Source organism: Monodelphis domestica, chromosome 2, assembly GCF_027887165.1.
Source record: "Monodelphis domestica isolate mMonDom1 chromosome 2, mMonDom1.pri, whole genome shotgun sequence".
In the NCBI taxonomy this organism is placed as follows: Eukaryota; Metazoa; Chordata; class Mammalia; order Didelphimorphia; family Didelphidae; genus Monodelphis; species Monodelphis domestica.
Genome location: NC_077228.1, coordinates 98,316,397 through 98,330,093, shown reverse-complemented (window position 1 = coordinate 98,330,093; position 13,697 = coordinate 98,316,397). Strand labels below are relative to the sequence as shown.

Here is a 13,697-nt window from a genome sequence, read left to right as displayed (position 1 = left end):
ATATTATTATTATGGGAAAGTAGGAAACTGCCTTGAAAATTTCAACCAAAACAACCAGCTGAGTTTCTTCTTTTAATGATACATTGACAACTTTTACTTAGAACACTTTTTAAGAGTAAGGAAAAAAGTGATCCATCTTAATTTAAATTACACTTTTATCAAGAGGAAAAATCTACTTCTTACCCACCCCTCCACTCCACCTTACTCCACACACTCACAATCCAACTAAGAAAAGAAATGTTTTTAAAACTTGTTACAAACATGTATAGTTAAGAAAACAATTTCTACTACAGAGGTTACTTCTAGTATATATACATATATTTCGACATATCCGAATATTAATTTTTCTCTCTTTTTGTCTTATTGTGCACTCTGAATGCTTCACTTCTCAAGAAGTTGGTGGCATATTTCATCAGTAAATCTCTGGAATTGTGTTTGGTAATTTATTACACTCATCAGAATTCTCAATATTTTCAAAGTCATTTGTCTTTACCATATTGTTGTCACTGTATTGTTCTCTTGGTTCTGCTCAATTCTTTCTGCATCAGTTCATAAGTCTTCCTGGGTTTCTCTGAAACAATTTCCTCAATTTCTTGTAGCAAAATAATATTTTTTCTTATTCATATACCTTTACTTTTTCAAGCATTCCCCAATTGATTTTCATTCTACAAAGAATAGCTAAAAGGCCCATCTGTCTAGAATAAAGACTGAATATATATATTTTTTAAAGTTTAGAAATGAAGATAGCCTGGCCATACAAATAAAAAAATATACAAAAGTCATGTGATTATCTCAATAGATGAAGAAAAAGTTTTTTGACAAAATCATATCTATTAAAATACTAGAAACATTGGAATAAATAGAATGATCCTCAAATTGATAAATAATATCTAACTAAAACCAACATTAAGTAATATTTGTAAAAGAGATAAGTAAGAAGCTTTCCTAATTAAATCAAGAGTGAAGCAAGGATAGCTATGATCACCTCTTTTATTCAATATTGTACAAAAAAATGCTAATTATAAAAATTAAAAAATGTAGGATTTGGAATAGATGATGAGAAAATAAATTATCACTCTCTGCAGATGTTATGATCCTATTCTTAGAGAATTCAGGAGAATCAACTAGAAAACTAATTTAAATGAGTAAAAACTTTCACAAAATTGATGAATATAAAATAAACCTACATAAATCATTATTATTTTTCTATATACTGAAATAAATAACTGAAATAATAGCATATATATAAACTAAAGTAGATCATTTGACACATAACTATTTGGAAAAACTGTAGATTCAAGGGTGGTATTATAGGGCCAGTAATCTGATTTGGGAAGGGTATACCAGCCCAGGGCAGGCAGAGCTAGACCCTGAGCTCATTAACACAGATACTGTATAATAACAGGGCAGTTTGGTTTAATAACTAAGGGAAAAGGTAAAAAGATTTGGAATATCTAAACTAAAGAATATAAATAAACCTCCCCTCTGTAAAAATAGACTCGAACTCTGGACTTCAATCCCCACAAGCCCTTGCTCCATTTCCCCAAAATGCTTTGTAATCTCACAGAATTCTGACGTGGGCGAGGTCGAGAAGGGATTTAAGCTGATTGCAAAGGCTTTTGTGGCTCTTTTGGACTTCCGTTTTGGAGCAGACGCTGCTCTTCCATGATGTGAGATTATTTTGTCTAGGCCTCTCTGGCCCAGGCACACGTTTTTTATCCTGTATTTCTTTTAATCCTTAATCTCTAATAAACCTCTAAAAATATAATACTCCTTGCAGAGAGAAACTAATTTCTACCTGCCTCAGTCTCTCCCCTAAATTTTAATCTTTACAGTTGGTGACCACGAAGGGACAATGAAATATCTCAATCTTCTGATTTCTTTTCTGATCTTTAGTTCAGCTTTTAATATCTAGTGCCTAGAAAGTTTTTGGGCCACATTTCTCTGGCCAAGTTTTTTTTTTTTTTTTTACCCTCGCAAAGCTGCAGTCCCCGATCCAGACCTGTTGCGTTTGCCGCCCACCCCACATGGCTCGGCCCTTCACTTCCTGCCTGCAGCCCCGATCGGTCGCCGGGGAAATATTCCCAATTATGAATGTACCCAAGTCAACTGGGTTTTATAGAGAATGTAATTAATAATACAATGAGGAATGAAAGAAAAGGATAGAAAGAGAGAAAAAAGGAAATAATGAGAAAAAGATAGTCCAGCACAGGGCAGCCCTGGCCAACCCAGGCCTAAGCCTTAAGAGAAAGATCAGTCAGTCCTTAATCACTCACCACAAGATCTGTCTAAGCAAAGGATTCTAGTGACACCAGGCCAGCTTCATCTCAGCTGACTCCACCAGCTCAATGCCTGAATCTGAATCTGAATGTGAATCCAAATGTCCCCGATAGAGTCCCGAGAGAGACCCTTCAAGGCAGCCTTTCCCAGCTGACTGTCCCAGAGAGAGCTTTTCATCTCCTTTTAAAGGGCATTTTCTCCTTTGTCACCTCCCCTAAATTCTTACATCTACCAATCACAGTAGATGTTTTTCAAAGGACAGACCATTCTTAGTTCACACCTCAGAAGGTGTGAACTTTTGAGTAATTCACAGCAGGAAAGCTCTGAGTAAGTTTCTCAGCTCTTTGTTCCTTGTAAATTCACAAGTTGCTTGACCTTTATAGGTACTTAGTACCCCTTTGTATTAGTTCTAAAAAATAGGCATGGCTTAAAGAACTTTTTGCCTCATTATAAGTATGGGTTTAAATACTTTCATTGTTCAGAAAAGAGTTTACAATTTTATCTTCCCTTAGGGCAGACCCAAGTAGGTAAAGTAGAATTCTCACATTCCTGCTTTAAGTAGAGTTCACTGCCCAAATGGGGAATGGTCTTAATCCAATCTTATAAAGTAGGGTCTGGGAAATTTTAAGGTTTACAATGGAAATAAAAACTGAAGAGTACAAGTCTCTGTTCTGAAGGAATTAACTTTCTAATACTTTCTAATAGAAGGAAAACATGTTTATGGAAATGTTTAACTGCATTGCAAATGCCAAAGCCCAGTGGTTCAGAGTATAGTGACATGGAAGAGGGCAATTATTGAGAATTCAAAGATGAAACAGCAAGTCATATGGTAAAACTGGAAACCTGTCTGTTGCCTATCAGGAAGATCATATCACTTAGCAATGCTGAAACAGTAGGCTCAGTATCTCTTCATGACAGGCTTCATCACCAACCTTTTATAGATTATATCTTTATATATAGCTAGTTATTTATATCTCATCTCTCCAATTAGGGTATAATCCCTTTGAGGGACTATGTTTTGCCTTTTGTTGTATCTTTAGTACTTAGCACAATATGCCAATGGAGACTTCAAAACTAAATAGTTTTCTTAGAGTTCCGTCCCCATCACTAAAATTTAGCCAGATGACCTAAGGCACAGCAGGGTGCCAATAGGCATATCCTCAAACTCTATAACAGGGATTCTTAACCTTTTTTTATGTTATACACTATTTTGCCACCTGATTAAACTCATGTACAGTGTCTCAGAATATTAAAAAAATTCACTTGCAATTATTTCCTTCTTATATTTTGAGTTCTAAAATCCCCTCAAGAATCTCTCTCCATCTACTGAAAAGGCAAAGAAAAAGATATGAATTATAATTTCAGTCATACCAAATATATGTACACCTTAGCCATATTACAAAAAAAAGCCACAAAAATAAAGTGAGAATTTATACTTAAGTTTATACTTAGATTTCATCAGTTTTCTCTCTACAGGTAGATAGCATTTTAATTTTTTATCATGGGTCCTTTGGCATTTTCTTGGCTCATTGTAGCTACATCATTCACAACTGATCAGTATTATAACATTTCTTTTACCATACACAATTATCTCCCAAGTTTTCTCACTTTATTTTACATCAATTTATAGAAGTTTTATCATGTTTGCTTCTGAAGTCACCCTCGTTGTCATTTATTGAAGCACAATAGTAGTAGTCTCTCGGTAACCGAGGAAGATGATAGTCTTTGTGCACTTTCATCTGTGATGTAGATGAATGTGCACAAAGACACTTGTGCGTGAAGGAGATTTAAGTGGAAAAGTCAGTGCACAGAGACAGTCCCACTCTCTCGGCGTTGGAAGCCTGGGTCCATTGGTACGAAAAATCGTTATACCTGGCGACTTCCTCTGAGAGCACAATAGTATTCCAATATAATCATGTCACAAATTGTTCAATAGTTCCCCAATTATTAAGCAAGCCCTCAATTTCTAATTCTTTATCACCACAAAAATGCTATTTCTATAAATATTTTTGAACATATAGATCATTTTCCTCGTTCTTTGATCTCATTGCTGGAATAAACTCTGCCTTTGCTTTGATTTTTTCTTCTGAAAACTGCCTATTCATGGTCTTTTATCATTTATAATTTAGAGAATGTTTATTATTTTTTTAAATTGGACTCAGTTCTCTATATATTTCAATAATGAATTCTTTATCTGAGAAACTTGCTGTAATTTTTTTATATTACTTATTTGCCTATAATACCTTTTAGTATAGTTTCCCTGATTATCTCTTTTGTTTAGGTAACTTTTTGTTTTTGCTTTATCTGAGATCATAATTATTTCCCATGCCTTTTTATTTCAGTTGAAACATAATAGATTCTTCTCTGGAACTTTATTTTAACTCTATATGTGTCTTTCTGTTTTGTGTGTCTCTTGACCAGTGGAATTATAATTTCTAATCAATTTTTGTAACTTGTTTTTATGCGGGAGTTCATACCATTCACATTTATAGTTGTGATTGCTAACTCTTCATTTTTCATCTTTTTTTCTATTTACTCTCTATTCCTTTTGTTGTGTTCCTCATCAACAGGTTGCTTTTCTTCTCATCACTACTTCTCTTAATTTTCCCTCCTTTCTTTGATCAATCTTCCCTATTTTTATTATTCTCAAATTCCTATTTCTCAATTCAATATGGTATATTTCTATACTCAACTGAGTGTGTATATAAATTCTTCCCTCTTTGAACCAATTTTGATGAGATGAGGTTCAAATATTGACTGCCACTCCAAATTCTCCTCTCTATTATAAAAGCTTTTCAGTGAATGTCCCTTTTACATAAGAAAAAGTTCTCTATTCCAGTTCTCCCTTTCCCCTTCTAATAGTACATACTTCTTTCTCATCTTTTCATCTTTTTGAGATCATTCCGGCATAATTAACTCACACATGCCCTCTATTTCTATGAATTCCTAACTTCCCTAATAAGTATAAGTTTCTTAGGAGTTACATTTATAAGCTTCCTAAATAGGAATGTAAATAGTTTAATTTTATGAATCCCATATAATTTCTCTTTCATGTTTTTCATGCTTCTCTTGAGCCTGCTGTTTGAATTTCAAATTTTTTATTCACCTCCAGACATTTAGTAAGGAATTTTGAAAGTCTTCCATTTCATTAAATATTTATTTTCTCCTGAAGGATTACACTCAGTTTTTTCTAGGTTCTTCTTTTTTTGTACTTGTAGCTCCTTTGATTTCCATAGTATCATATTCTAAGCTTTCTGCTTTCTTAGCAGAAAAGTCTCTGGTTTCCTATAGACCCAAGCATCATCATATTTTTGCTACTTCTCTCTCATTACTTAGAGCAAGCTTCCTAAACTGGAATGGAACCTAAATCTTCATATGGGCAATAGATTGGTCAATTTTTCTCAGTTCTTTCATCTCTAAATTGACTTGATGACCTCCAGATTATCTTCCAGCTCTAAATATATGATCAAATGAAATTTGAGCCACAAAACCAGTCATTCAATCAATTAATAAGTATTTATTAACACGGCTTGGCTACATTTTAGATTACGAGATATATTATAGGAATATAAAAACAAAAAGTAAAGACTTCTCAATAAATTTCCATTAAATAGTAAATGATGCTATGAATACACATAAATAAATTAAAACACATGCTTTGTAAATACAAGGCTGACGTTTATATACATTTATTTCTGAAGAATTCAAGAAAATTTTCATATGGCAAGGTGGAAAGTAAATTTGAATTCACATACTCAGGAAGAGGATGTATCCTTTACCTAAAATCTTTCTAAAAATACAAAATGATATATCAATGGTTTGTCAGACTTCTACTTGGGTGAGTTGGGATCAAGGAATCAGGGAGTCAATGTATGTGGCAAATTCAGGTTATAAGATACTGGAAGAATAACATAATATTAAGTTCTGAATATGTTACAAGAATGTGTTACGTGTGCTAAGCACAGGTAATACAAATTACAAAGTGAGATAATGATTGATATCAATGAGCTTCCATTTTATTAAAAGAGATTGTGATTAAAAGCAAGTGGTGATACTGAGTTGATATACAGGAGAGTTGTCCTGATGCATACATGTACTTTTCAGAAGAAATGGTCATATTGACCTGATCACTATAATGGTAAGAAGTAAAAAGCTGATGCTGTTAGAGAGACTGTATATATGTGATGCATGGCTAGTTGGGTGGTAAGTGAGATTTTTTCTAGGGTAGGTTTGATATATTAGACTACTTGAGCTTTCACATATTCTCCAATTAAGATCATTTAGTTTAGTTACATTTAAACTTGATCCAATTTCCAGGAAAAACTGTTATGGTTGGCATAATACTAGGGCATTTAAATGAATCCAGGGGCCTATGCAAGAAGACATGTTATGACATCATTTAGGCTGAGTTATCTTGAGATCTTTCTTGAGAAATCCAGCATAAATCTTCAAATTATTCACATGAATAAATATTGATTCTAAACTGAATAATTTTATCATAAATATAAAGAGGAAATAGAGAAGTTCACTTATTAAAATTGGCAACTTATCAATAGATAATTTTCCTGAGTATATTTCTAGAGGCTGATATACTTTGTTCAGTCAATGTTTGTGTGTGTGTTTGTATATCCACTGTAAGCCATGACTAAATTACTCATTGTGGATACTTTTCCCTATGTAGGCAAAAATCAGGCCAAGGGTTGTTAATCTTTCTTTTGTCATGAACCCCTTGGGTAATCTTGTGAAGCCTAAGAAACCTTTCTTAGAATAATTTTGTTAAATACATAGAATAAAATATTACAAATGAAATAAATTATAGTTAAATAGAATTATTATTTTTTCTTTTTTAATCAAGCTCATGACCCAAATTCTCCTCTCTATTATAAAAGCTTTTCAGTGAATGTCTCTTTTACATAAGAAAAAGTTATCCATTCCAGTTCTCCCTTTCCCCTTCTAACAGTACATACTTCTTTCTCACTTTTTCATCTTTTTGAGATCATTCCAACATAATCAACTCACACGTGCTCAGAGATAAAAATCACTAAATTAGAGCTTTCTCAGCAAATTATAATGTTTCCTCTAGCTTGAACATATACTTTAGAGGCATCTTTATAACTGCCAATAATAATAATGATGATGATAATAATAAAAATAGATATTTACATCATGATTTACAAAACACTTCATAAATATCTCACTTTATTTTTATAATCCTGTGAAGTGGGTGCTATTGTTATCTTCATTAAATAGGATAAGAAAATTGAGGTAGACAAAGTTACGGGTTTTTTGCAGTTTTTCACAATAACTAAGTGATGGGGGTTGGATTTGAACTCATGTCATCCTAACTCCAGTATTCCATCCACTGTGCCACCTACCTGCCTCTAAGAATTTATTAATGCCAAGAAAAGTTAAGGACTTAGTAATTACAAGATTGTTGACATTTATCTGAGGGCTCATTTTGAGGAATTCATCTGTGAAGAAAGGGCTAATTAAATCATATTAGTTCTTATAAGAACTTTCCTCTATCTTTCCTAGCCAGGTTAACAGAAGATAGTAGAATGTTTATTGCATGGTTTGGGGAAATAAAACTGAATTAAAAACAACAACAAAACTTAGAGAGTAAGGTATAGCGGGGAGAAGATAAAAAATGGTCAGAGTGGCCCAATTACAATAATGTTATTGTATTATATGACAATAACTTTAAATATAACTTTTTATCACTTTTTCCCCTACATGAACAAAAATAGAATTCTACTGAAAACTACAAGTTCTCAGAGTCATATTTTTAGTTTCAATTATATGGAAACATACCTTGGTGAAATATAATCTGACGCACCGAGATTGTTGAAACACTTATTTACTTTGACTGATTCATGACTATGAATTGGAAATAAGGAAAAAGGAGAGAAAATCTATAATAATATTTTCCTTTTATTTTCTAAATAAATATTATTTTCCTGACTGGAATAGCAGAAACTTTCCCATCTAGAAGGATGTACTCATAATTACACTTTCATCTTTTTCTATAAATGAAATGATTCTTTCTGATCTGCTTTACAGCTTTGCAAGTTGTCATAGAAGCTAAATATTCAGGCATTGGGAAGACAGATAAAAGAGTAGCTATCAAATCTATTAACTTCTCCATTCATTGAGTTGAATACACATTAAAAAAGTTTTTGTTTTGCATTTACCACAACTTTTGGAGGGATCAATTAAGTTATAAAATGGAAAAACATTTGTACCTTTAAAAATCTATAGAAAAATCTTACTTTACATGTTGTAAAGATTATTGAGAGAAAATTTGTCAGAGTTCATTTTGGGGACAAATTTGCATGAGAAATTTTCTTCAATCAGCAATTGTTAAATAACCTTAAATTGTTTTCTCCAAATGGTTTCCTGGAGTTCTAATTTACCTTTAAAATGCTGGTTCATATTTGAAAAATGTACCCTAAGTTAAGCATGGAAATTAACATATCCCTAGAGCTAAAAAAGTCGAAGTTTTGTTCCCAGTAAATCCAGATTTGGTTATTTGCACACCATTGATTTGTCTATTTCTCAAGCTTAATTGTTTATATATTTACTTAATTGTTCATCTTGTTTTTGAAATCCATAAATCTGAGAATATAAAACAAGGAATACAAACAACAATAAAACTCCTGAAATTGCATCCAAACCCAGTCTTCAGAGCTCATGATAGAAATTGGCACTCTTTTGGATTAAAAGCACTAAGTCAAAGGGAGGACTAGAAGAAATGCACACTTTGTGTTGGGCATTGTGCTAAGATATTTAAACTATTACCTCATGTAGAAGATTATTAAATTTATCACAATTGGCTCTTGCTCAGATAGAGCAAATCTATACATAATTACTTTATGCAAGTGAGGAATATACTGGAAAAATGAAAAAATATGAAAACCCACACAGGGACATGAACATCTATACTGATGACCGAATCTTTGTTTTAACTGGGAGGAAAGAGTAAAGAAAAAATTGTGTTGTTGAAATTTTGAAAGCAATCATGTTTTTCCTTTTGTATTAATTCCCAAAATATAAGCAATTCATTGGGAGAAACATAATGGGATGTGATCAGTTTGTTATAGACACAGGGCTTAAATGGAACTTTAAATGGATTAAATAATGTACTTCTTGGTGGTGATGATACTTTGACTCCTATTTTCTGAAGGCAGAGACCCACATACACATCTTCTAAGTGTAATATTTTTACAGTAAAAGAAACCTGATAAATCATTGTTGCCAGTCTTCCAGAAAACACATATCCAGTTCCAGAGCAAAAATCTGGGTAGAAAGATTCAGGATATACTTCTAGAGGCATGTACCATTTGCTGTTCTTGTTCCTTATAGGGTGATATTTCCGCATTGGAAAGCCAGTGAAATAAAGTTTCGAGGTGGATATTGTAGCAAGTAGCTTTTGTATAAGGTACTCAGTGTTAACAAACATATCAGAATCAGTTTTCATGACAAATTGTGCATTAGGACAATATGAAGCAACCCATTTCATGCCCATTAAGACTTTGAGAGTCAGGTTATGATAGGTATCCTGAAAGTCCTGTTGAATGATGTCTCGATACATCCTGCTTTCTTCCTTTATGGCTTCAGTAGAACCATGCTTCTGGACACCTAACATAAATAAGCGAACCACAGAAAATCCTGGCACCAGACTTTCATTCCCCCAAGTTTTCCTGATGTTATCCCTTTTTAACCTTTCATTTTCTGTGGTGCATATTAAAAACACCAAGAATGGAGTAGTCTCCTTACATTTGTCTTCCTCTGGGATTAGAAATGTGTATGGCAAAGGGTCCTTGGGATTTTCCTCATTTTGTGGAGTTGTGTTGTTGGTCTTTAAACGGGACAGTGTAGTGAGATGTAGACTTGGGGTTGTAATGATTCCTTTATTTTTGAGGTCTTTTTTTTCTCCTGCTACCTCTAGGGTTAGGGATGTTTCTCGGGATGGATTAATCTGTGAATTGAAGATTAGCTGCTTTGTTGCTAAGATAGATGTTTGAACTGTTTGAGGCATGAAAAAGAAATAACTAATTCCTGAGCAAATGGCAGCAGTCAAGAGACATAGTTTCAATGAGAGCCAAGAACATGTAAGGCCTCTTTTCTTGTGAGCCATGTTTCATAATTTCCAAATGTTCTTTACTTCACTATCCTTCATCAAAGGGGTAGCAGCTGGTCCTAGTCCACTGTTCTGTCCTTCTTAGGGAAAATTGCTGTCATTTTATGAGTTTTCATTAATCTTTTATAGGGAATTTTAAACCTGAGGAATAAAGAAAAATGTGATGTGACGTAATGAATATAGTAAGGTATATCACAATATGTGGATACTGTTACATAATCTACTGATTTAAATATAGACAAGACAATTGTTTCCTAAAATAGTAATATATATTTATATATTCATATTTCATTTACTCATCATTAGTATATTTTTTCCTAAAATATTTTACAAAATATTTAAGGTAGATACTATTTGACTCTTTGCCAGATAACTATAAGGTGGTTTCAAGTTGAAAAACACAAAATATTGGAATAATAAGAAAAAAGCATTCATAAAGAGCATATTAAGGTATATTTGCATAAATTGTTAAATTTATTTAACAACAATCATGAGAGAAAGATGCTATTGTTATATTTATTTTACAAAGTAAAAAATTAAAGATGAAAAACATGGGCTAATTAAATTCCTGGTAAAGGAAGAGGAAGTAAGTAGATGGACCTGTGAGGAAACAGTTATACTATCATACAACTACAGAAGTGCTTAGGTGAAAAGTTATATTTCTAAACAATCATTCATGGAAAAAGAAAAGCAAACAACTCTAAGATGACAACATTACCCAAATGAATGAATTGGGGAAATAATAAAAATAAATAAATCAGTAAATCTCAATTAAATAGCAAACCAGAAAACACAGAGAATGGAGCAGTATGCTTACCTTTGTCTTCTTCTTTGATTAGAAATTAATATGGCAGAGGGTCCTTGTGTTTTTCTTCATGTTTTTGAGTTGATTTATTAGTCTTTAAATGGGACAGATTGATAAAATAAAAGCTAAATTAATAAATAAAAATAGGAGCTGTTTTTTTAGAAAAATAATAATATAGATTAATTTTATATAACATGATTAAAAAAGAAGAAATAGGAAAAATAAAGCATAAGTATGAAAAATGGAAAAGGAGATTTTACAAGAAATGAAAAATAAATTTAAAAATATTATTAGAAATTCTTTCAAAAAACTCATTGTTGGCTTTCCTGAGATGTGCAGAAAGAAAAAAAAAAAGAAACTCTGCCCCAACTACATAGCAAACCCTGCAATAACAGAAGTTACAGTATTTGAACTGAAACTTAGACAAGTAAATCAGGGATTGCATGAGACATAAGTGATGAAAAAGGTAATCTAATAATGTATGTAAAATACACTAGATTTGATATAAAATACACTAGATTTAATGGGACACAGGGCCAATCAACTTTATCAGTTTGCTTAACATTCTAATAGTTTTTGTTACTTGTTTTCTATTATATTTACAAATAACTTCGCCTTGTCTTTCTTGAGTCTATTTATTTAGATTCTATTCCCTATTCATCCTTGACTATCATCTTCTAAAATTTTCCTTAATCGTCCTTTTGTCTTTTTTCTTTAAGCTCTAAAGTAGAATTTAGATCAATATCTAAGTCTGATATTTTTCTCCTTCTAATACCCTTCAGTTTGTCCCAAATTTGGTCAAATTTCTTCTTCATCAATTTATTCTTTCACCTATTTTGCTATTCTAAACCCCTCTAAGTTAGTTACAGTTTTTCTTCTCCTTATTAGGATTCTGTCTTTTCCCATTCTTTTTTTAAATAAACCTTGGTATTCTATCGTGAAATCAATACTATGTGTCAGTTCTAAGGCAGAAGAATTGTAAGGACTAGGCAATGGGGGTTAAATAAATTACCCAGGGTTACACAGCTAGGAAAGGTCTAAAGCAAGTCCTAAACCCAGGACTTCTTGTCTCCAAGCCTGGAATTCAATCCATTGAGCTACCTAGCTACCCCTATTTTTTTTCTGCTATAGTCTTTACCTTAGAAAATATAAGTAGAATTTTTAATTATATCTATTCATTGATCATTTATCAAAGGTGCTGCATTTATTATATTAATCATTAAGTATATGCTAAAAATGTTAAAAGTTTTGATTCTACATTATTCTTAGGAATTTTTATTTATTTAATGACTTTGCATATTCCATGATCTAAAGAATACATCACTAAGGAGTCAGCCTAACTATTTCTCTGTTGTTAATCAGGCTTGTTAATAAAAGTAGACAATCTATTGTTCAGTGTTTACTCAAAGCTTCTGTGAAAATGAAAATCTGTGTTCCATTTGACATGGGATTTATTTCTAGAATTTGCCTCCATGCCATGATGAGGCATATGCAATAGGACTTTTTTTTTAAATAGGACATTACATCTCCAAATCCTTTGGAATTACATTTTCTGTATACTAATACACTAATGTCATTTGCTTCTCAAAAATACTTAAAATTTTTTCCCTTCATCTCTACCTTCTTGTTTCCTTCGATTCCTATTTAAACTCTTATCTTAAACAAGAAGCTTTCCCCAATGTCCCTTAATGTTAGTCCCTCTTTGTTGATTAACCACAACTTATCCTATGACTATCATATAATATGTAGTTATTTGCATGTTGTCTCCCCAATTAGATTGTGATTTCCTTGAGAGCAGAGGTCACCTTTTGCTTCTCTTTGTAAAATTGAGATTTGAACTCTGAACTTCAATCCCCACAAGCCCTTGCACCACTTCCCCAAAATGATTTGTAATCTCGCAGAATTCTGAGGTGGGAAAGATTGAGAAGGTATTTAAGCTGATTGCAAAGGCTTTTGAGCTCTCTTTTGGACTTCTGTTTTGGGGCAGATGTGGCTCTTTCCATAATGTAGGTGAGGTCTTGTCTAGGCCTCTGGCCTAGGCACATGTTTTTTCTTACTTGTATATTCTTAAATTCTCAATCTTTAATAAACCTCATAAAATATAATACTCCTTACAGAGAGAAACTAATTTCTACCTGCCTCAGTCTCCCCTAAATTTTAATCTTTACATCTTTCAATTCTGAGCAATTATTAATCAATTGATAAACATTAATAGATTTCTACTATGTGCCAGCCACCATACTAAGCACTAGAAACCTAAAAAGAAGCAAAGGATAGTCCACATTCTTAAGGAGCTTACAATCAACTGGGTAAGAAAAGATGAAAACAAATATGTCCAAGCAAGCTATATATAGAATAAAAATGAAATGATTAGGAGAAAGAAGGCACTATAAGAGAGGGTGGGAAAGACTTGTAGAAAATGGGATTTTAGGTGAGGCAGAATCCTGGAAAGATCATAAGAATAGATAAGGG

General features: G+C 32.5%; 1 protein-coding gene across 1 annotated transcript; it reads right to left on the bottom strand.

Annotated features, from left to right (window-relative positions):
• Positions 1 to 9,241: 9,241 nt before the first annotated feature.
• Positions 9,242 to 10,417, bottom strand: LOC100026384 (beta-1,3-galactosyltransferase 2-like). Its single transcript, XM_056814616.1, has one exon. The coding sequence runs from the start codon at positions 10,415 to 10,417 to the stop codon at positions 9,242 to 9,244; it is 1,176 nt and encodes a 391-aa protein (XP_056670594.1).
• Positions 10,418 to 13,697: the final 3,280 nt, after the last annotated feature.